The sequence below is a fragment of the Anomaloglossus baeobatrachus genome, chromosome 10 (genome assembly GCF_048569485.1).
Source record: "Anomaloglossus baeobatrachus isolate aAnoBae1 chromosome 10, aAnoBae1.hap1, whole genome shotgun sequence".
Taxonomy (NCBI): Eukaryota; Metazoa; Chordata; class Amphibia; order Anura; family Aromobatidae; genus Anomaloglossus; species Anomaloglossus baeobatrachus.
The window spans coordinates 82,555,689-82,578,856 of record NC_134362.1 but is presented as its reverse complement, the minus strand read 5'-3'; the positions used below and the strand labels follow the sequence as shown (position 1 = coordinate 82,578,856).

General features: G+C 42.6%; 1 protein-coding gene across 2 annotated transcripts in view; it reads right to left on the bottom strand.

Annotated features, from left to right (window-relative positions):
- Positions 1 to 23,168, bottom strand: part of LUZP2 (leucine zipper protein 2) — a 1,194,427-nt gene that overhangs the window by 483,659 nt on the left and 687,600 nt on the right. For both annotated transcript variants that reach the window (XM_075325480.1, XM_075325479.1), the window contains exon 7: positions 19,808 to 19,870. In XM_075325480.1, coding sequence (XP_075181595.1) covers positions 19,808 to 19,870 — 63 coding nt within the window. The remainder of the gene's footprint in view (positions 1 to 19,807; positions 19,871 to 23,168) is intronic.

The following is a 23,168-nucleotide window of genomic DNA, read 5'->3' as shown; positions in this document are numbered from 1 at the left end:
ATTCTACACAGGGAAATATGCAAATTTCCTTTTCAGAAACAAGGAAAAATTTTATCCTCCAGAGTTATTCAGCCAAAATGGAGCTCTTGCATTGCACTGATGAGAGGCAAACACCCTGAAACACATATCTGCATATTAAGGCTATGTGCGCACGTGTGCGCTCTGCACCGCACACAAAAGGTTCACTTCAGAGCGCAGCTGAAGAGCTCCATTCTGAAGCGCTTGGTGCCTGCAGAATTCGTGTGTTCTGGATGCTGCCTCTCCCTATAGACAGCATGCAAAGCGCACGAAAGAAATGACATGCCACTTCTTACAACGCACGCTTCGGGCAGCAGCCGAATCGCTGCGTTCTAATACGCCACGTGCGCACGTCTCATGCACAATCTTCATAGATTGTGCTGGGGACGCAGGATGCATGCAGTTACGCTGCGGTGCAGAACGCAGCGTAACTGCATGCAATACGCACACGTGCGCACATAGCCTAAGTGTCTGATTTGTCTTAAATTCTAAGTTATGATGTAAGGCTTGATAAAGGGTCGATATTGAGTTTTTTGGATTGCTGCTTCCAACAGGTGACGCTAGAGTTCAAGTCTTCTTCCTTTCTGATATGAAATGATTTACTATCATGTCTGTACATTATATTTATATAAACTCTACACACTAAATGTGAGAAATGAAAGTCGCTAAAAAGACACAATTAATTCTGGAGCTTAGTATGATAGGAAGTTGTTTCTTTTCCCGTGCCAGTCACTGAATAGCTCAAACTAGTAACCCATGGCACGCAATATGTTTTGCAAGAAAAATGTGTCTTGCAAGATGTATTGAGCACTATGGTTTGAGTATTTTGGGCTCATCATCAGGGCCCTACTGCTGAACGTCTCCTTAAAGAAAAGGCCAGAAGTGCCATCCATAACTCATTTGCAGCCACTGTTTGACTGATAGGAGGTTTCAGTGTGTATACTGTATAATAGATATGTAGCTGTTTCCCCTATCTGCTGCAGAGCAGCACAATACACACCTCAGATGCTTCCTGCAGAACATTTTTTGTGAATGATAAAGTTTTCCAATAAATCCATAGTGGACAGGAATCTCCTCCATCATCAGCAGATAGAGAACATCCAGTAGTGGAAGAGTGTATTCTAAGCATTAGGTACCACTTATTACAAATACTGTATATAACATTATATAATGCCACATTTAAGCTCCATGATCGTTATTACTAATTTTTGCTTGAAATTTGTGCATTTTTCAAAAACCAAAAATAATGGCTAACAGTGACAGAATTCTCCTAAATTTGCCTTTCCAGCATTGTGTCCATGGTTCATTTTTTCTACTGTGAAGAAGTGATTGCTGCCAATAAGAAACCAGAGGAAGTAATCTGGATCAATATTCTAGAATTTCATCCCATTAACTTATATGTGGTAAATCTATTTAGGTAATTGAAAAGCTGCATGCTGGGAAATGTCCTCAATGTGACTTTTGTTTAAAGATTTGCTAAATCATTTTCAGGAACAGGTAAAAATATGGAAAACTTTTTGATAATTCCTTGACAATTTTGACATTTTTAGAATGTTCAAATTTTATTTTTGACACTTTAGCAGGTAATTCTGTAGAGTAACCTTCTTGAACCTTCCCTTGTTTGCTCTATTTGGGACACTGCTTCTTTTCATGAAGGTTATTTCATTGCTGGAGAAATTGCAGAAAATGTTCTCTTCATACTTTCAGTAGCTAAGCTTTAGGATAGTCGTAATGAGCTTCCAGTGCCATATGCCTCTTCATTAGATGCCTAGCGATGAAGAATGAACACATACCGTGTTGTAGACTTGTGAGAAGCAAAACATGAGAGAATAGTCTTGTAGTAACCTACAGAACAGAGAACTTAATGAGCCATGCTAACAAAGCGCTAAGAGGATCTCCCAACCTGTTTTGTCATTTTTAAATATTAAGTAATATGAGTAACATTGATTAACCAAAGACTCTATTATGCCAGCTAATATACTCATTTATACATTTAAGGCATAACAGTGGCTGGATCAGGAGAACCTTTCTGGTATGGTACCAAACTAAAAAGTACATTTTCTATGGTAATACATTAAAAGGTTTCATATCCTCGGTCGCAGGGTCGGTTTCCCCTGGGCAGGGAGATCGACGTTCTCCCCGCACCTCCATTTCTGCCTCTGGCTCTGCCTCTACCACTGATTTCGCCGCTAAAGTGCCACGTCTCACTCTTCCTGTCCGCCGTGCTGAGTGTTCCCCTGCCTCCTTTTCCTCCCAGAACTTTCATTCCCTCAGCAGGTCCCCTGGGAGCACACTTAGGCGGCACGCACTGCACTCTGCTGTAATTTAAAGGAACTGTATACCTGTTCCTTATTGTGCTGTTTCTGGTTGCAGGATTGCTTCCTGCTTATAAGGCATGTGTACCCTATGAATTGTGCCTGGGCAACGTACTCATTCCTATAGAATTTTGCTAGGGTTCAGACTCTTTCTGTTGTGCTCTTCGCTTGTTGACTGTGCTGCTTTCTGCTCTGCAAAGATACTTACTTCTTTCTCTCCACAGAACCTTCAGCAGCTGGTTCATTATACCTGGTTTCACCTTATGGTTCGGATCCCTACACTACTGTCTGAGCCTTCAGGTCCTTCTGGAACTCTCCTCATTCCTACAATGGCCGCTTTTCCAGGAAAAGTGCAGAGCATTCTGGATTCCTGCTACTCTAGGTTCCGCTTTTCTTGCATGGTACAAAGCATTCTGGATTCTACTCTCCTATTGAGCCATGAATCTACTGACTAAGCTGGGACTTTAACGGACTGTCTGACCCTCCGAAGCAATGACTACGATAATCCCTGTACAGGGGTTCCTTCACCAGAAACCCCTCCGGGGGTGCTTAGCGTGAGTTATGCCTCTGGTAAGCGGCTGTTGGACCCTCCAGGGCTGTGCCGGGATAATCCCTGTATAAGGGTTCCCTCGCCAGTTGCTCCTCTGGCAGTGCTGTGTGTCATGACCATTTGGGTTCTCTCACCATCTGCTCTGTTAACCAATTCCTCAATAAACCATCTTCGATTTTCTCCAAGTTCTCTCTGGTCTCTTGCTGTATCGGGTAATCTGCCACCACTGGACCCCCGGTGGTCCAGCGAGTCCACAGTACATCTCCACGCCTCAGCGGAGTAACAAAAGGGGCCTGTCATCTGAACCAAGGGTAACATGAATGAAAGACTGGCTCTGATTTTAAAACTCTGTTCTGTAGTATCCTTCCACTCTTCTTTCCCCACCAATGGCCCAAGCCTGGACACAGAAATTCATTACATTATTGTGACATGATAAGAAAAGCCTAAACAGTCTGCATCACCTATCAAAATCATTCCATGGCCACCAGTAGTCAAGTGTAGCATAGACATCTCTCCACAACAGAGTGCTGTGAAATCCCTTTTCAAAGTTGGATAATTTATACCACTTATCATAGGGTGTGTCATGCAATGGGAAAAGGCAAGCGGTTGCATTCCATGTTCCGTTGAACATGTATTATGTTTCATAGACTGTTGAATACTGTAAGATGTATGTTTGTAACACTGGCTGCCATCTAGCAGTGAGTCAACTTTAGATTAGATGTTAGATAAGATAGGTTTAAGAAGTAAAGCTGGGTTTACACACTGCAACATCGCAAACGACATCGCTGTAACGTCACCGGTTTTGTGACGTTACAGCGACCGCCCCAGCGACATTGCAGTGTGTGAAACCTATCAGTGACCTGGCCCCTGCTGTGAAGTTGTGATCGCTACAAATCGTTCAGGACCATTCCTAGGTCCTTTGTTTCCCGCTGTGCAGCATGCATCGCTAGCAAGTTTCAGTGTGTAAAGGGGACTTTACAGCGACTCCGCGGCTCTGTCTGTGTAGCGTCCTGATTAGCGGTCACCGGTGAAGGATTCACCGGTGACCGCTAATCCCCCGAGTGACTGAAGTGTCCCCCCCTCTCTCATACTCACCGATCCCCGATCACCGGCGCTGCACGGCGTTCACTCTGCTCCAGCGGCTTTTCCTTTTTTGAAAAAGCCGGCCGCTCATTAAACAATCTCGTATTCCCTGCTTTTCCCCGCCCACCGGCAAATATGATTGGTTGCAGTGAGACACGCCCACACGCTGAGTGACAGCTGTGTCACTGCACCCAATCACAGCAGCCGGTGGGAGTGTCTATACTGTGCAGTAAAATAAATAAATAAATAATTAAAAAATCCGGCGTGAGGTCCCCCCCAATTTTAATACCAGCCAGATAAAGCCATACGACTAAAGGCTGGTATTCTCAGGATGGGGAGCTCTACGTTATGGGGAGCCCCCCAGCCTAACAATATCAGCCAGCAGCCGCCCAGAATTGCCGCATACATTAGATGCGACAGTTCTGGGACTGTACCCGGCTCTTCCCGATTTGCCCTGGTGCGTTGGCAAATCGGGGTAATAAGGAGTTATTGGCAGCCCATAGCTGCCAATAAGTCCTAGATTAATCATGTCAGGCGTGTCCCCGAGATACCTTCCATGATTAATCTGTAAATTACAGTTAAAAAACACACACCCGAAAAATCCTTTATTAGAAATAAAAAACACTAACAAATTCCCTCATTACCAATTTATTACCCACAACAAAGCCCTCCTTGTCTGGCGTAATCCACGGTCCTCCAGCGTTGCATCCAGCTCTGCTGCATGCAGGTGACAGGAGCAGCAGAAGACACAGCCGCTCCTGTCACCTCCACGCAGCTAATGAAGAGAGCCGTGTGATCGGCTGAGCTGTCACTGAGGTTACCTGGATCCAGCGGTGGATGCAGCGGTGGCCGCGGGTAACCTCAGTGACAGCTCAGCTGATCGCGCTACTCACCGCCGCTCCGGTCAGCTCCACGCAGCAAATGAGGTGAGTAGCGCGATCAGCTGAGCTGTCACTAAGGTTACCCGCGGCCACCGTTGGATCCACCGCTGGATCCAGGTAACCTCAGTGACAGCTCAGCCGATCACACGGCTCTCTTCATTAGCTGCGTGCAGGTGACAGGAGCGGCTGTGTCTTCTGCTGCTCCTGTCACCTGCATGCAGCAGAGCTGGATGCGACGCTGGAGGACCGTGGATTACGCCGGACAAGGAGGGCTTTGTTGTGGGTAATAAATTGGTAATGAGGGAATGTGTTTGTGTTTTTAATTTCTAATAAAGGATTTTTTCGGGTGTGTGTGTGTTTATTTACTGTCACTTACAGATTAATCGTGGAAGGAATCTCGGGGAGACGCCTGACATGATTAATCTAGGACTTATTGGCAGCTATGGGCTGCCAATAACTCCTTATTACCCCGATTTGCCAACGCACCAGGGCAAATCGGGAAGAGCCGGGTACAGTCCCAGAACTGTCGCATCTAATGTATGCGGCAATTCTGGGCGGCTGCTGACTGATATTGTTAGGCTGGGGGGCTCCCCATAACGTGGGGCTCCCCATCCTGAGAATACCAGCCTTTAGCCGTATGGCTTTATCTGGCTGGTATTAAAATAGGGGGAACCGCACGCCGGATTTTTTAATTATTTATTTATTTATTTTACTGCACAGTATAGACACGCCAACCGGCTGCTGTGATTGGGTGCAGTGACACAGCTGTCACTCAGCGTGTGGGCGTGTCTCACTGCAACCAATCACATTTGCCGGTGGGCGGGGAAAGCAGGGAATACGAGATTGTTTAGCGAGCGGCCGGCTTTTTCAAAAAAGGAAAAGCCGCCGGAGCAGTGTGAACGCCGTGCAGCGCCGGTGATCGGGGATCGGTGAGTATGAGAGAGGGGGGGAAATCACCAGCAAATGAGGTGAGTAACGCGATCAGCTGAACTGTCACTGAGGTTACCCGCGGCCACCGCTGCATCCACCGCTGGATCCAGGTAACCTCAGTGACAGCTCAGCCGATCACACGGCTCTCTTCATTAGCTGCGTGCAGGTGACAGGAGCGGCTGTGTCTTCTGCTGCTCCTGTCACCTGCATGCAGCAGAGCTGGATGCGACGCTGGAGGACCATGGATTACGCCGGACAAGGAGGGCTTTGTTGTGGGTAATAAATTGGTAATGAGGGAATTTGTTAGTGTTTTTTATTTCTAATAAAGGATTTTTCGGGTGTGTGTTTTTTAACTGTAATTTACAGATTAATCATGGAAGGTATCTCGGGGTGACGCCTGACATGATTAATCTTGGACTTATTGGCAGCTATGGGCTGCCAATAACTCCTTATTACCCCGATTTGCCAACCCACCAGGGCAAATCGGGAAGAGCCGGGTACAGTCCCAGATCTGTCGCATCTAATGTATGCGGCAATTCTGGGCGTCTGCTGGCTGATATTGTTAGGCTGGGGGGCTCCCCATAACGTGGGGCTCCCCATCCTGAGAATACCAGCCTGCAGCCGTATGGCTTTATCTGGCTGGTATTAAAATAGGGGGGGACCGCACGCCGGATTTTTTAATTATTTATTTATTTACACGGCACACAGAGCCGCGCGGCATTAAATGAAGTCGGGTGAAGTTCACCTGCTTTTTTGACACGTCCCCAACGACCAGCTAGTCGCTCTGCAGGTCCGGATCGCTGTTAGGTCGTTGGCCAGGTCTGCCTGTTTGACAGCTCACCAGAGACTTTGTAGCGATCCCGGCTAGGTTGAGATCGCAGGTTGGATCGCTAGAAAGTCTCAGTGTGTAAACCCAGCTTAAGAGTGGCAGATGATGGGAAAGAAAATAGGAGGGAAGGCTCGAGAGGGAACCAGAAGAAAATAGGGTTCAAGTGTGAGAAGACATGGTCTCGGTGCTAGGGCCAGTCAGGGAACTGAGGTTACCTTGAGAAGTCCGTAGCCTACTGCTCACCTCAACGGGCTCAGAGAGTAATCCGGCTAGAAAGTTGTCGGGGCCCAGAATCAGACGAAGATGAATGGAGTTAGGCGAAAAGAGTCACAGGCCCCGGAGCTTGAGGACTAGATCAAAGATAGTGGGGGAAAGGTCGAGGAACAGTAACCCACACTGAGAGGAAGTAAGGAAAGCAAGGCCATACCTGTCATAATGGTATGAAGAATAAAAATGAATGATTCTGGTTGGCTAAGCAAACTTTGGTGTTGCATGTGTTACTTATTGTCTATGATGATGATGACAGCGAGGTGATGAAGTGATTGACATTGGCACAAAGAAACCAGTAAGTGTTATGCACCCCACCCGAAGTCACATCCACACAAAGAGTCTCCTTGGTGAAGGAGTGCGGCACCGGAGCGGTGTGGTGCCCCACTTCTTTAGGACAAATATCCATCAGGGTGGTATGTCAATAAGGCATGTGACATTTAGCTGTGATGCTACCACCAAACTATATACAGGAATTAGACCACCTGACGCAAACCCCCTCTATACCCGCTCACTATACAGTAACACTTTATAAATTTATGTTTTTCCCTCTTCAACACGTCCTCTAATAAAGAATGGCAGAACTCTTGTTAAGACACTCAAATCCAGCTATATTGCATGTAAGCATGTTCATTTTTCTTTGCAAGTTTGACTAATTTGCTATCGTATGGTGGATTATTGATATGCCCCTTCATTCTTCTGATACTCACTGTCTTGCTATGGATATTTTTATGATTGCACTTGCTTGTATTGGATTATTCTTGTAGTATATTCATGCTCATAGTGCAGCATCCTGCTCTCATACATTAGTTATTGATTTTTGATTGATATTTTTGATTGATATTTGCCTAATATGAAATAAAGTATTTATAGGCCCAATATAATTGCTTTGCCTTCTCATGTCCCTCTCATGTCCCTCTTACTTTTGATATTTCATCTTCTGTAGAGTGTAAGCTTTTACGGTCAGCAGTGCCCTATCTTTCTCCGCCTGTGAATTTATAAACTCTTACATCCTCTCTCCCCTATAGAGCATAAGTTATTATAGTCAGTGAGGTCCTCCTTCTCGCACTCTGTCTTTTGCCTGTAACTCCTAAGCTCCTTTAGTTGGCAGGGTCCTTTCTTTTTTGTTTGTAAAGTGTGAACTCACATGGTAAGCAGGGTCATCTCCCTTTCTCTCTTCTCGCTCTTATGTATTTCATGTGCTCTTACACGCTTTCCAGGATTGCAATTTGCACAAACTGATTAGGAACAAAAAAATTTGTATGAAAATTTGGCAAAGCCGGTGATTTCCATTTTTAAAAGATTTGGCCATCTCTAAAATGTTTATTTCAACAAGTTAGTAGCCTTTTGTTATATGGGCGTAGTAAATAGTTTTTAACTTATTTTTTGTACAAGTCTTAAAGGGAATCTGTCAGCAGGTTTTTGCTCCCTCATCTGGGAGTTCCTGAATCCAGCAATTTATCACTTAAACAGGCTTTAAACGCAACGACATCGCTAATGAGATGTCGTTGGGGTCACGGAATTCGTGACACACATCCGGCCTCGTTAGCGACGTCGTTGCGTGTGAAGCGCAGGAACGACCGTTAACGATCAAAATTACTTACCTAATCATTGATCATTGACACGTCGTTCCTTTCACGAATATCGTTGCTGTTGCAGGACGCAGGTTGTTCGTTGTTCCTGCGGCAGCACACATCGCTATGTGTGACACTGCAGAAACGAGGAACATCACCATACCTGCGGCCGCCCGCAATGAGGAAGGAAGAAGGTGGGCGGGATGTTACGGCCGCTCATCTCCACCCCTCCGCTTCTATTGGGCGGCCGCTTAGTGACGCCGAACGAACTAACTGCCCCCTTGAAAAGGAGGCGCTAGGCAGGTAAGTATGTGTGACGGGTCCTAGCGATGTTGTGCGCCACGGGCAGCGATTTGCCCATGACGCACAACTGACGGGGGCGGGTACTTTCACCAGCGACATCGCTAGCGATGATGCTGTGTGTAAAGCCCGCTTTAGATTACAGGTTGCAGTGGTTCTGACACAATCAAAGTTATAGACTTAGCATGCAGGAAAACCAAGAAAGCTGTCTCCGCCCACACCAGGCTCTGTATTCAAAGTCGATAGTCAGTGATCTGCTAATTACGGTAGGAGGTGTGCCAGACTACCTGAACTCTAGCTGACCTAGTCCAGCAATGATAATCTCCTGAATCTAAAATAAACATTGCAAGTAAAGAAGTTCACATAGGGTAATAAGAGACATATCAATGAAACCTTCGTCTTAACCCCTGTAGTATGCTGTCTTCTTTTTTTAAATATAACAGCAATAACCTGCAAGCAGGTAGATAATGCCCAATAGTCCAATTTATACAAGATAATAGCAGGGACTAAAACGTAACTTTTAATAATCCAGATAAAATTTTCAATATTACAAAAGTGCAGTAAAATTGCCAAATGGCTATAAGTTGAAATGGTCTCACCCAGATGTTCTCCAGGGACAAAAGGACACACCGATCCAGGGTTGATCAGAAGCGGAAAAAAACAGGGTAAAGCATTGGGAGATGGTGAGATATAAACCCTGTCGTGCCCTGTGCCAATGCTTCCGCCCTGACAAGGGCAGCGCCCAAGTGAGCTGTCTGCCCCACAACCAAATGAAGAAGCGTTCTCCCAACGCGTTTCCCTCTAAGTGAAAAGAGTTCTTCAGGGGAGATTAAAGAACCAGTTGAACAACCTGCAGTGGCAGGGTTCAAGAAACTGATCAACCTGCAGTGGCAGAGATCAAAGATACAGGCTATGTGTCCAAGTACAGGGTGGCACCACCCTGTACTTGGACACATAGCCTGTATCTTTGATCCCTGCCACTGCAGGTTGATCAGTTTCTTGAACCCTGCCACTGCAGGTTGTTCAACTGGTTCTTTAATCTCCCCTGAAGAACTCTTTTCACTTAGAGGGAAACGCGTTGGGAGAACGCTTCTTCATTTGGTTGTGGGGCAGACAGCTCACTTGGGCGCTGCCCTTGTCAGGGCGGAAGCATTGGCACAGGGCACGACAGGGTTTATATCTCACCATCTCCCAATGCTTTACCCTGGTTTTTTCCGCTTCTGATCAACCCTGGATCGGTGTGTCCTTTTGTCCCTGGAGAACATCTGGGTGAGACCATTTCAACTTATAGCCATTTGGCAATTTTACTGCACTTTTGTAATATTGACAATTTTATCTGGATTATTAAAAGTTAAGTTTTAGTCCCTGCTATTATCTTCTTTTTTTAAAGAATTTATGTTTCAAACATAAAGTACTTTTGACCAATAAACATTATACAGTGTCAATGAAAGACTAATATTCTTCCCACACCTATATCAGCTCCAGACAAGAGTAACAAAGATGAAAAGGTAGAAAATCGTAATAGGCTATGTCCCATTCATAAGAAGCCACATCCTCTAAAAAAAAAAAGTGCATATGTTCAGAAGAAACTGCCTCAAGAATACAAAGAGCTTTTAAAGAAGTTTGGGGTATGATACAGATGTGCTTCTACTAAACACATTTCCAAAGACTGTAAAATTGCAAAGTGTTTGGAATTTGACAGCGAGGACTGCTTTCGAGTGCTCTATCCATTCCAAACTAACTCTGCACCGCTAATTCCTTCTCCCATCACAAGACATGATGAGGAAGATGTGGATAAAGCAGCAATTAGTATAAAAATAACTTCTTCATGCACAGACGTCTACAGAGGAGGTCTTTGGGACAAGTCCTGTATGAAGCTATGTCTGGATCACTCAGAGAAAAGGTGTATGTCATCTTGGATGATCACAGCAACTGGTCACATGCAAGCTCAGAACTCTTAATCTATACAATTTAAAGGGAAATACTGATCCTTGTTCATTGGGTACCTGAAGTGGTGCTATAGAAGTCTCTGGAAAAAGGGCCAGTGGTCTTACAGTAACTTCTCTTGAGAAAACTATGGAGATATCTTTATCTACACTTGTTTAGTGCAACTAAATACCATCCAATAGGGAAAAGATCCCAACTCCAGAGGCCGCTCTTCATCACCCTGATCTGAGGACTTCAGCCAATAAGATACCAGCCCTTGACACCAGCGCATATATCCTGATTCTGCTCGGCTGTGACATTCTCTGACTGCACAAAGTAAGTCAGCAAATCAACAGATCACATGATGTGCCATTGCTGAATGCTTTGATCTAGACTGGGTGATGATAGGCAATGTCTGCATAGACAAGTTGAAGAGCGCTAACAAGATTTCCTCCTATAAGACTTATATCTTGCCAAATGGCAATTAGTAATCCTAATTGACCTAAAACATTAAAGGTTTATTCTGATTTCAGAGTACCAAAAAGGAAACAGTTGCACTCTTTAGTGATAAGATATGAGGAACAATAAATATAGGAACATAGACATGAATTACTGCTATGGAAAACATGTAAAAATTGAGAACTTAGCACACAAAAATGGCCAGTTCAGTTTTATGTGAGCCTAACAGCAAGTGGCAAGGCGATCTCTTTTCGTTGGGTCCCTATCAAACTAATGCCTCACTTTGAGTTATAAAAAAAACTACAATTTATGGGTGGACAGGAACCTGCAAATGCAGAATTAAAATAACCTGAGGCTAACGAACAGGAGTGCTCAATCAGAAGGTATAACCCTGCAATCTAAGAAAAAGACTGATGGCACCTCCTACCTTTCTAATGTGAACAGGTGCAAACTGAATATGAAACATAGTAACAAAAAGGACACAGTTGCACTCTTTAGTGCTATGATATGTGTAACAATGAATATGGGAACATAGACATGAATTACTGCAATGAAAAACATATAGAAATCGGGATACTTAGCACACAAAAGTGGCCAGATTTTATGTGAGCCCAACAGCCAATGGCAAGGCAACCTCTTTTTGTTGAGTCACTATCAAACTAATGCCTCTCTTTGGGCTAACCCCCCCCCACATTTTATGACCAGGAACCTGCAAATGAAGAATTAAAATAGCCTCAGGCTGAAGAGTGCTCAATAAGAAGAGTCTTGCTTTTTATAAATATAAATGAAAATGGCCAAAGAGTGCCCAATTAGCCATTTTCCCTCCCCAGTGTCATGTGACTCATTTACGTGTGGATAAAAGGGAATTGTTAGCCTTTACCTAGTTATGGCAGGAATATAAATAGTTGGCCTAGCCTATAAAAAATAATGCATGTTTTTAAATCAGTATTGATAATCATCTTTTAACTCTATACATAAATGAAAAAGTAATGCTAATCATTTAGAAAAAAAATGTTCTCCTATTCAGCAAATCATGACTTCACAGCATCAATTACCATCTGCTTTTTCATAATTTTTATGTCCTTTGAATTATTTCTTTAGAGCTTTGGAAAGAGAAGATAATTATATGGAGCCAAGCTAGGAGAATTTGGTGGAGTATCGTCAACTTCAAAGTTGACATTAGTGAATTTTTACAGGGCAATAGGAGCCACATTGTCTGGCAAAAATAGGACGCCTTTGGAAAGTTTTTGCTGAGGTTCCAAACTTTACAAGACATGGTTAATTTTATTACTCAAAATTTCAAAATCATATAACCTTTTTTTCTAAAACTTATCACTTTCAGTGATCAGTTAATACTTGTTTCCATAGCAACAGGATTTATTTTTATCTGATAGAATATTCAAGGTCAACTATTTATCAATACTTTCTCATACAGACATGGACAACATTGTTAGAACCCCTCTACTAAAGTAAAGCTGGTGTCACACACAGCGACAACGACAACGACGTCGCTGCTACGTCACCATTTTCTGTGACGTTGCAGCGACGTCCCGTCGCTGTCGCTGTGTGTGACGTCCAGCAACGACCTGGCCCCTGCTGTGAGGTCACCGGTCGTTGCTGAATGTCCAGCTTCATTTTTTGGTCGTCACTCTCCCGCTGTGACACACACATCGCTGTGTGTGACAGCGAGAGAGCGACGAAATGAAGCGAGCAGGAGCCGGCACTGGCAGCTGCGGAAAGCTGTAACCAGCGTAAACATCGGGTAACCAAGGGAAGACCTTTCCCTGGTTACCCGATATTTACCTTCGTTACCAGCCTCCGCCCTGGCTGCCAGCGCTGGCTCCTGCTCTGTGCACATGTGGCTGCAGTACGCATCGGGTAATTAACCCGATGTATACTGTAGCAAGGAGAGCAAGGAGCCAGCGCTAAGCAGTGCGCGCGGCTCCCTGCTCTCTGCACTGTGACATGTAGCTGCAGCACACATCGGGTTAATTAACCCGATGTGTACTGTACCTAGGAGAGCAAGGAGCCAGCGCTAAGCGCGGCTCCCTGCTCTCTGCACATGTAGCACAGCAACGTTATGATCGCTGCGTCGTTGTGTTTGACAGCTAAGCAGCGATCATAACAGCGACTTACAAGGTCGCTGTTACGTCACCGAAAATGGTGACGTAACAGCAACGTCGTTGTCGCTGTCGCTTAGTGTGAACCCAGCTTAAGAGAAACCCACCATGGTCAATTTAAATACTTGAATTTCACAAAAGTAATTTTAAATTTAAATTTATTGAAGCAACCAATGAAAATCAGACAATGATTTTTAACTGTAGTTTAACAGAAAAAATATAAATACATAAATATAAAACAAAATAATGAAAATGGCATGAACTTAATATTTTGTTGCAATTACAGCAAACAAATAATTTCTATAACTTTCAAGGAGACTTCTACACATGTTCACAAGAATTTTCACAGACTCCTTGTGAGCAATTTGCTCCTTGGTTCTCAGGTGTGAAGGAGCTTTCCCCAGACTTCAGATTTCAGCTCCTTCCACAAATGTTCAATATGACTTAGATCAGGGCTCATACAAGCCAATTCAGAACAGTCCAATGCTTTGCTCTTCACCCTTGGATGTGTTAAGCTTTATGATTTGGGTCATTATACTGTTGAAGACCCCATGACCTGCGATTCAGTCCACGTTTTCTGATACAGGGCAGCACTATTTGATAGTCTGTAGACTTTATTGTATCCCACACAGATTAAATACACCCTGTGCCAGATGCAGATAACCAAGCCTCCTCAATCTTTCACAGTAGGTACAATTTTTTTTTATTGGTAGGCTTCATTTTGGTGTCTGTGGACATATAGCTGATGTGACCTGTTAACATTCCCCAGTTTTGATTCATCTGTGTTCTCCCAGGATCTTTAAAGCTTGTCATGTGTATTTTGGCACATTCAAGTCTTACTTTTTTATGATTAACTTTCAACAGCATTTTCCTCCTCAGTCGTCCTTCATGCAGTCCACATTGACCAAGACAGATGATGCAATCTGACACTGATATACACTGACCAGCAAAAGGCTAACAATGCTTTGAACATTTGAATTTCAGGTTCCATACCTCACCATCTACTACAGCTTTGGGTGTGAGTCTACCTTCATTCTCTAAACAATCATCTTGGCAATCTCATACATAAATTTGACTCGCAATTATTTAGCATATGATTAGTTATGCAGATTCTTGTCATGTCACTGCACTGTTACCAATTTGCTCCTAAAAATATGCAAGCAAACTTTTATTATTTTCTTAGTATTTTGTAAATTCACCTTTGGCTTTTAACACTGCCTGAATCCATCTGGACATGCTCGTGATCAGATTCAAGCAAGTGTTGAACAAAATCTGACCAAGATCTCTTTTACATGTTCCCAATGTTGGTGGTTACTGGTTGACTCAGAATGGTATATACAAAAAAAATTTTTTAACACTACTCACAAGTGCAATTTTGTTCAGGTCTGGGGACTGTCAAGGCCAATTCAACACCTCTACTTTATTGTCATTAAATGATTTCTTCGCCAATCTCAACATATGCATGGGGGCATTATCCTGTTAGAACACTATGTCATCCTGTTCATACCCATATTACTCAAGTGTACAGAATAACTCATCTTGTGTGATACAGATATTTCAGAATTTAAGACCACCATCGATCGTGGTGAAGTATCTAATGCCTTTGGCTATGAAACAACCCCATATCATCAGGCTTCCTCCACCGAACTTCACAGTTCCTTCAATTTCTCAATCCATTTGCCCCTTTTTCCTTTGCTTTTACCAGGGCCATTTGCACCCATCAGAGCTGAGTCTATTGACTTTCGTCTCATTGCTCCAAATCCCCCATTTCCAATCTTCTACTGTCCACTTTTCATATTTTTTTGCAAACTTGAATAATACTTCTTATGAAGATACTGAAGTCAAATCTTCTTCACCTTTTTTTGCACCACCATTACAGACTTGTGTAATGCATATTGCATGGTGCTTGGATGAATGTCTGTGACCTCACTATTATGAAGCATACGAGCCACCTCCACTGCCGTGTTTGTTGCACCAGAACTGGCAGACCTTGTGATGAGCCAACTTACTGACTACGATATTTTGCCTGGACATCCACTTCATGGCTTTGGAATGGATGGACAGACTTCATATTCTTCCAACTGTCATGACGCTCAAATGATGCAGTTTGGCAATTTTCTTGGCAGAGAGACTGCTATCGATGAGCTGGATGATGCTGGTTCTCTATTTTTAGGAAATCTTCATGGCTGCTCCTTATTTCAAACCAGTGACCTTTCACTTGGGAATCAACCTAGTAACACATTGAGCTATAAGGGAATGTGAGAACAGGCTGTAATTTGTAGTATACAGAAAGAAAAAGATTTTTCCACCACCATGAGCAAAATAGTAACAATTCAGTGACATGACAAGAATCTGCATAACTAGTTATATGCTTAATAGTTGCAATTTGAATTAATGTTTGAGATAGTGAAGATAATTGTCTATAAAATTAAAGTAGACTCAAGCTCAAAGCTGTAGTGGATGGTGAGATATGTAGCCTGAAAGTCAAAAGTTCAAAACATTGTTAGCATTTTACTGGTCAGTGTACCTTGACCTTGGAGTTCACCTCTAATATCTTTGGAAGCTGTTCTGGGTTCTTTGGTTACCATTTGTATTATTTGTGTCTTCAATTTGCCATCAAATTTCCTCTTTCAATGGTCCATGTTCAGTGTGGTACACACATTGATACCAAACAGTACTCTGACTACTTTGCACACTTTAAATAGGCAGACTCATTGGTTACAAGTTTGCAGACAGCTGTACATGAATTACACAACAGTACTTAGTTCAACATGCCCCTATGGTCAAATTATTTTCAATCTTTTCTATGGGCATCATCATTTTTTCCAGGCCATTTCCCTTCTTTTGTTTTACTTTTATATTGACCAACAATTTAAAAGCAATGTCTGATTTCCATTCATTTATATTCAGTAAATGTAAATTGAAAATTACACACACATATTAGCCAATGGATATTGTCTCTTTTACTGTAGTATAGTACAGATGTTATGTCCATATACAGTACAGACCAAAAGTTTGGACATGCCTTCTCATCTCTAGAACAACTGTTAGGAGGAGACTTTGTGCAGCAGGCCTTCATGGTAAAATAGCTGCTAGGAAACCACTGCTAAGGACAGGCAGGAAGCAGAAGAGACTTGTTTGGCCTAAAGAACACAAGAAATGGTCATTAGACCAGTGGAAATCTGTGCTTTGGTCTGATGAGTCCAAATTTGAGATCTTTGGATCCAACCACCGTGTCTTTGTAGAATAGGTGAACGGATGGACTCTACATGGCTGGTTCCCACCGTGAAGCATGAAGGAGGAGGTGTGATGGTGTGGGGGTACTTTGCTGGTGACACTGTTGGGGATTTATTCAAAATTGAAGGCATACAGAACCAGCATGGCTACCACAGCATCTTGCAGCGGCATGCTATTCCATCCGGTTTAGTTGGACCATCATTTATTTTTCAACAGGACAATGACCCCTAACACACCTCCAGGCTGTTTAAGAGCTATTTGACTAAGAACGAGAGTGATGGGGTGCTACACCAGATGACCTGGTCTCCACAGTCACCAGACCTAAACAAAATAGAGATGGTTTGGGGTGAGCTGGACCGCAGAGTGAAGGCAAAAGGGCCAACAAGTGCTAAGCATCTCTGGGAACGTCTTCAAGACTGTTGGAAAAACATTTCCGGTGACTACCTCTTGAAGCTCATCAAGAGAATGCAAAGAGTGTGCAAAGTAGTAATGAAAGCAAAAGGAGGCTACTTTGAAGAACCTAGAATATAAGACATATTTTCAGTTGTTTCACACTTTTTTAAGTATTTCATTCCACATATTTTAATTCATAGTTTTGATGCCTTCAATATGAATCTACTATTTTCAGAATCCTGAAAATAAAGAAAACTCTTTGAATGAGAAGGTGTGTCCAAACATTTGGTCTGTACTGTATATAATACAGAGTTCCTGTAATAGGTTATAAAATTGCTTCATAATACTGCTCCACATAATACTCCTATTCATTGACAAATCGTACCACCATAGAGTAAATTTCAATGCTATAAAGTACCCCAATAATATTGCCATTCGTTTTCCATATACTTTATATCTCATATCAATACACAGTAAACAAAAAATAATAGGAACGCATAATGTCTAGTATTCTTAAACATTAGGGATTATTAGTAAGTGCTTTAAATTATTCTATGGGGAGTCAAGCTCTTACATAGCAATGACCATGGAATTAGTTTTTCCCCAAATCTCTGCAAATAGTCCTCCTTTATTTAAGGCGTAACTGCTCTTTTAGGTTACTTTACACTATTTCTGGTCATTATATGGCATAGATTATTTTCAGCATTTTACCCTTTGCAATGTGCAGTTACTTGTGCTGCTGTATTCTGCCTTTTTCTCCCTTCTCAATATATACAGTTTCAGTAGGAAGCAGAATTCGTTTTATTGGTCACTATAGTCAAATCTGGAGACATATCTCAACAATCCTCAAATAATCAGTGCAGTAGGCAATAAGTGACTTTGTTGAAAGAATCACTTTTTTTCTAATAATATATATCCACAGGTTTCATAGGTACAATTGTTGTTTTTTAACAAGAAAGTTTTTATTCCTATTTAACAATATAGCACAATGCTTTACTAATCCCATAAACATGGCATTAATTATCAGGTGCATAACGATCCATGATGCACATTCAGCTGAAATGTATTGCGGTGCAAAGTTCTGTTGGCTCCCTGCACTGCAATGCACACTGCCGGCCAACCAGATGCAGGCACGGAGAAGTCAGGCTATAGTAAAGGACATCATTAGTCGTAAGAATGGAGGAAGGTGAGAATAATTGTTTGTTTCTCTTTAAAATGTACTGGAGACGAACAGAAGGAGCCCAGGATGGGGACATTATACAATGATGAGGGACATTAATACAGGACAGGGTGCTATATTATAGAAGAGGGGCCAGGTTAAGGGTTATAATTAGGGATGATTGATTACCTCAAATATTCGGCAATGCCCATATTCGCCGAATAGGTCACTGCTATTCGACTATTTGCGAATATTCAATGTGCAATGTAAGTCAATGGGAAACCCGAATAACAACTATTCTAGCTTCCCATAGACTTACATTGTGCATCGAATATTCGCATAGCGGCGACCTATTCATCGGATATTCGCGAAGCTGAATATTGCCAAATATTTGTGATATTCGATCATCCCTAGTTATTATTATTGAATGGGGTCCCAGGATAGGGGAGATTATTACAGTATGGCGGTACAGTGTGGGACACATTTTTTCAGGATGGAGCCAGGATGGGGAACATTCTTATAGGACAAGGGACATTATCACAGAATGGGGACCATTATTAAAGGATGGAAGGCATTATAACAGGATGGAGGGAAAGACGGAGGACATTATTACAGTATAGGGACTAATAAAAAGGACATTATTACAGGAAGTGGGACTTTAGTACAGTATAGGGGCCAGGATGGAGGACATTACTACAGTATAGGGGCTAGCAAGGAGTACATTATTACAGGAAATGGGACATTATTAAAGTAAAGTGGCCAGGATGGAGAACATTATTACAGTATAAGGGCTAGGAAGGAGGACATTATTACAGGAAGAGGGACATTATTACAGTATAGGGGTCAGGATGAAGAACATTATTACAGTATAGGAACCAGGATGGAAGACATTACTAAAATATAGAGGCTAGGAAGGAGGATATTATTACAGGAAGTGGGACATTATTACAGTATAGGGGTCAGGATGAAGGACATTACTACAGTATAAGGGCCAGGATGGAGAACATTATTACAGTATAGGAACCAGGGTGCAGGACATTACTACAATATAGAGGCTAGGAAGGAGGATATTATTACAGGAAGTGGGACATTATTACAGTATAGGGGCCAGGATGAAGGGCATTACTACAGTATAAGGGCAAGGATGGAGAACATTATTACAGTATAGATGCTAGGAAGGAGGACATTATTACAGGAAGTGGGACATTATTACAGTATAGTGGCCAGAATGGAGGATATTATTACAGTATCGGTGCTAGGAAAGACGACATTATTACAGGAAGTGGGATATTATTACAGTATGGGGTTAGGAAGGAGCACATTATGACAGGAAATGAGACATTATTACAGTATAGAGTCCAAAATGTAGGACATTATTACAGTATAGGGGCTAGGAAGGAGGACATTATTACAGGAAGTGGGACATTATTTCAGCAGAGGGGCCAGGATATAGGACATTACTACAGTATAGTGGCTAGGAAGGAGGACATTATTACAGGACGTGGAACAAGATGGAGGACATATTACAGTATAGGGGCTAGAAAGGAGGACATTATTATAGGGGGAAGACATTATTACAGTATAGGGGCCAGGACTACCATTTTTTTGCATATCTGGCCAACATGCTGGTGGGAGCCCAGGTCTAAATTGGCACCTGGGTCCATAGTAAAGAAGTTGCGTCAATGTTTATTAGAATACACAGACATACATAATATAAAAGAAAGTAACCTTGCCATGAAAGGAAACATAAGCATATATGTATTTACCTTTGAAACTAAATCTTTTTTTCCATACCGAAGCTCTTTCAGTTGGGCCTGTATACGTTTAGACTAGAAAAAAAAAAGAAAAGGAAAACAGTATTAGTAAAGAAGCTTATTTTAGATTTCATACCGTAATTCTTGCTATGCCGTAAATCATAAAGGTCATGCTTGTAAGTGACCCACCGATGAACAGTCACATACAATTATATCAGATGAATGACTTTTGCTCGAAATTTCAAATACAATAGCCATGCCAATAATTCTTTTGTGCATTAGTGCAAATTCACGGACAAAAGATTTGATAACTGTACAGAAAAAAAAAATGTCACTTGACTCACTGCATAATCCATAAGTCAATAAAGCAGAATTGCCTTAATTAAATTAATCTGCTTAGTTTACTTAGTTTATCTGTGCTGTATATATCAGCTTTGTTTCCATATTTCACCTATAGTGCTATAATGTACATCAAGCAGCCTAAACATCATAACCCACTGCCTAATTTTTTGTAGATTGCCTTTATGGTACAAAATGATCTCTGATCCTAGACTAGTGTAACACAATATCTCAGGATATCCGAGGGTTCTTCTTTTGCAGTATTCCACTGCAGGTGTCTCTGATAACATGGTAAACTCCTGTGAAATCATTACTCTAGGCCTTTTCAGGCTGGATTTGCAGAGGTAGGTGCATGGAAATTTAGTAGTATTGTCTACAATTGCCTCAAATTGATTAGGTGATTTAATTTATCTCCCTAGACTGAGCTCCTGCCGTGTGTCTATTATCTCATCAGCCATTTCTTGCTACAGACAACATTTTTTCCAAGATATATCCAACTGACTAGGTGTTGTACATCCCAATCTCTCCCCATGAAAATGATCAACTCTTTCATCTGTTCTTGATTCTGTTCATAAAAAAATCCTACAATCAAGGTAACAGATCTCTTCAAGCATGTCTATAATTCGCATTTACTTCTGTGTTACAGTGCTGCTATTGATCATTGCTCTGATGGAAGATACCAGAATTAATTTGGTTATCTCTTAAATCACTTATATTAGCCATTGCCTGCTGGAAGATACCAGACTTCATTCACTTCTCTATTATATCACTGCTATTAACTATTGCATGCTGGAAGATAACAGACTACATTTACTTCTCAGATACTTCTCTGTTTAACAATTAGCCTGGTGGAATATAACAGACTGCACTCCTGGGATTAACTATTTCCCTGCTGGAATGTCTCAGTTTTCATTACTGTCACTTTTCTTATGTGGAGCCACACACCTTAAGCTTGTACAGGTTATTATTTTATGCATTTGCACTAGTTTGGATTGTTGGCACCTTGAGTTCATATTGTTGCCTTTCTATACCTGCTCATAGAGATGGAGCTGTCACAATTTACTGACGAGAGCACATGTATATCTGGTGTTTATGATGTGATTTTTGTATGTAAACGCAGCACCCATTTTCACCATCTTTGGCTATACCCATATTAAATTGTTTTTTATCCAGATATCTGGCTCAGCTTTATATGTGCTACCTGTTTTGTTTATTTATCTGCTGTCCTGCCTTTCTTCTGTCCTGGTTCTTGCTGGTCCACATTTCATTGACATATGAGCCCTTATCACTAAGTAGCATCTATATGAATGTCAGAACACCCGTTTTTCCAGCATAACATTTTTCAAGGAATCACACTGCCTCCACTTGCTTGCATTCTTCCTATATTTCATCCTGTTGCTCTCTCTGACCCAAGTAAGTAATACACTGCGCTATGTGCGCACAGTGCGTTTTTTGCGGCGTTTTTGCACGTTTTTCGGGTGCGTTTTTGGCCTCAAAACTGCAGGACTTTGCTTCCCCAGCAAAGTCTATGAGTTTTCATTTTTGCTGTCCACACACATCTGTTTTTTTGCAGCTGCGTTTTTGTGGTGCCACAAAAACGCAGCATGTCAATTATTCCCGCGTTTTTCACTGCACTTTTCATCCATTGAGTTCAATGGGATGTTGAAAGACGCAATGAGAAACGCAAATAGCTGCGTTTTGGTGCATTTTGGTGCGTTTCTAAGACCAAAAACGCAGCTATAAACGCAGGAGGTGGGTAGTAAAGTGACGTGTACAGGAAGAGGATTCCTCAGTATATACAGAAGCGTGAATCCTCCCGGTACCGTCACCGCCGCTTCCACCTCCCGTCCTGGGCATGTATGCTGCCGTGCGGCGCCATGTACAGGCAGGAGGTGGAAGCGGCTGCGAAAACAAAAGTTAACAGTAGAAAAAAAAAAGTTATACTCACCTGTCTGCAGACTCCCGGTGCCATGCCCGCTCCCATCTCCTCTCACGGTATCGCCACCCCCGCTCCGGCTGTGTGCAGACGGCCGGGAAACCTCCGATGGATGCAGGACCTGGCGATGGATCACCTGATGCAGTCACCTGATGCATCAGGTGATCGTAAGTATCGCGGTGACGCGAGCGCCCGGCCGGTATCAGCGAATGCGTCAGGAGACTTCATCCCTGATTACCGGCAGCTGCTGCAGCGATCGGACGGGATCAGACTCCCGCCCCATCGCTGCAGGAGCTGCCGGTAATCAGCACATAAGTGAGTATTATTATTTATTTTTTTTTTTTGCACCGATGCATCAGCTGATTGTATAATCGGCTTTTATACAATCAGCTGATGTGTGATGGGATTCAGGCACTTGAACCTGACACATCATCTGATCACTTTGCCTTCCAGCAAACCGATCAGATGATATTGGATCCGGATTGGACGGTGCGGGACCCTGACCACGGATTACTGCGGAGGGGGGGTTCTTTATTTCAATAAAGATGGAGTCACTAATTGTGTTGTGTTTTATTTCTAATAAAAATATTTTTCCGTGTGTTGTGTTTTTTTTTATCTTTACTAGAAATTCATGGTGGCCATGTCTAATATTGGCGTGACACCATGAATTTCGGGCTTAGGGCCAGCTATACAGCTATCCCTAACCCCATTATTACCCAGCGAGCCACCCGGCATCAGGGCAGCTGGAAGAGTTGGATACAGCGCCAGAAGATGGCGCTTCTATGAAAGCGCCATTTTCTGGGGTGGCTGCGGGACTGCAATTCACAGTGGGGGTGCCCAGAAAGCATGGGTACCCTGCACTGTGGATTCCAATCCCCAGCTGCCTAGTTGTACCTGGCTGGACTCAAAAATTGGGCGAAGCTCACGTCATTTTTTTTTAAAATTATTTCATGAAATTCATGAAATAATTTAAAAAAAAAGGGCTTCCCTATATTTTTGGTTGCCAGCCGGGTACAAATAGGCAGCTGGGGGTTGGGGGAAGCCCGTACCTGCCTGCTGTACCCGGCTAGCATACAAAAATATGGCGAAGCCCACGTC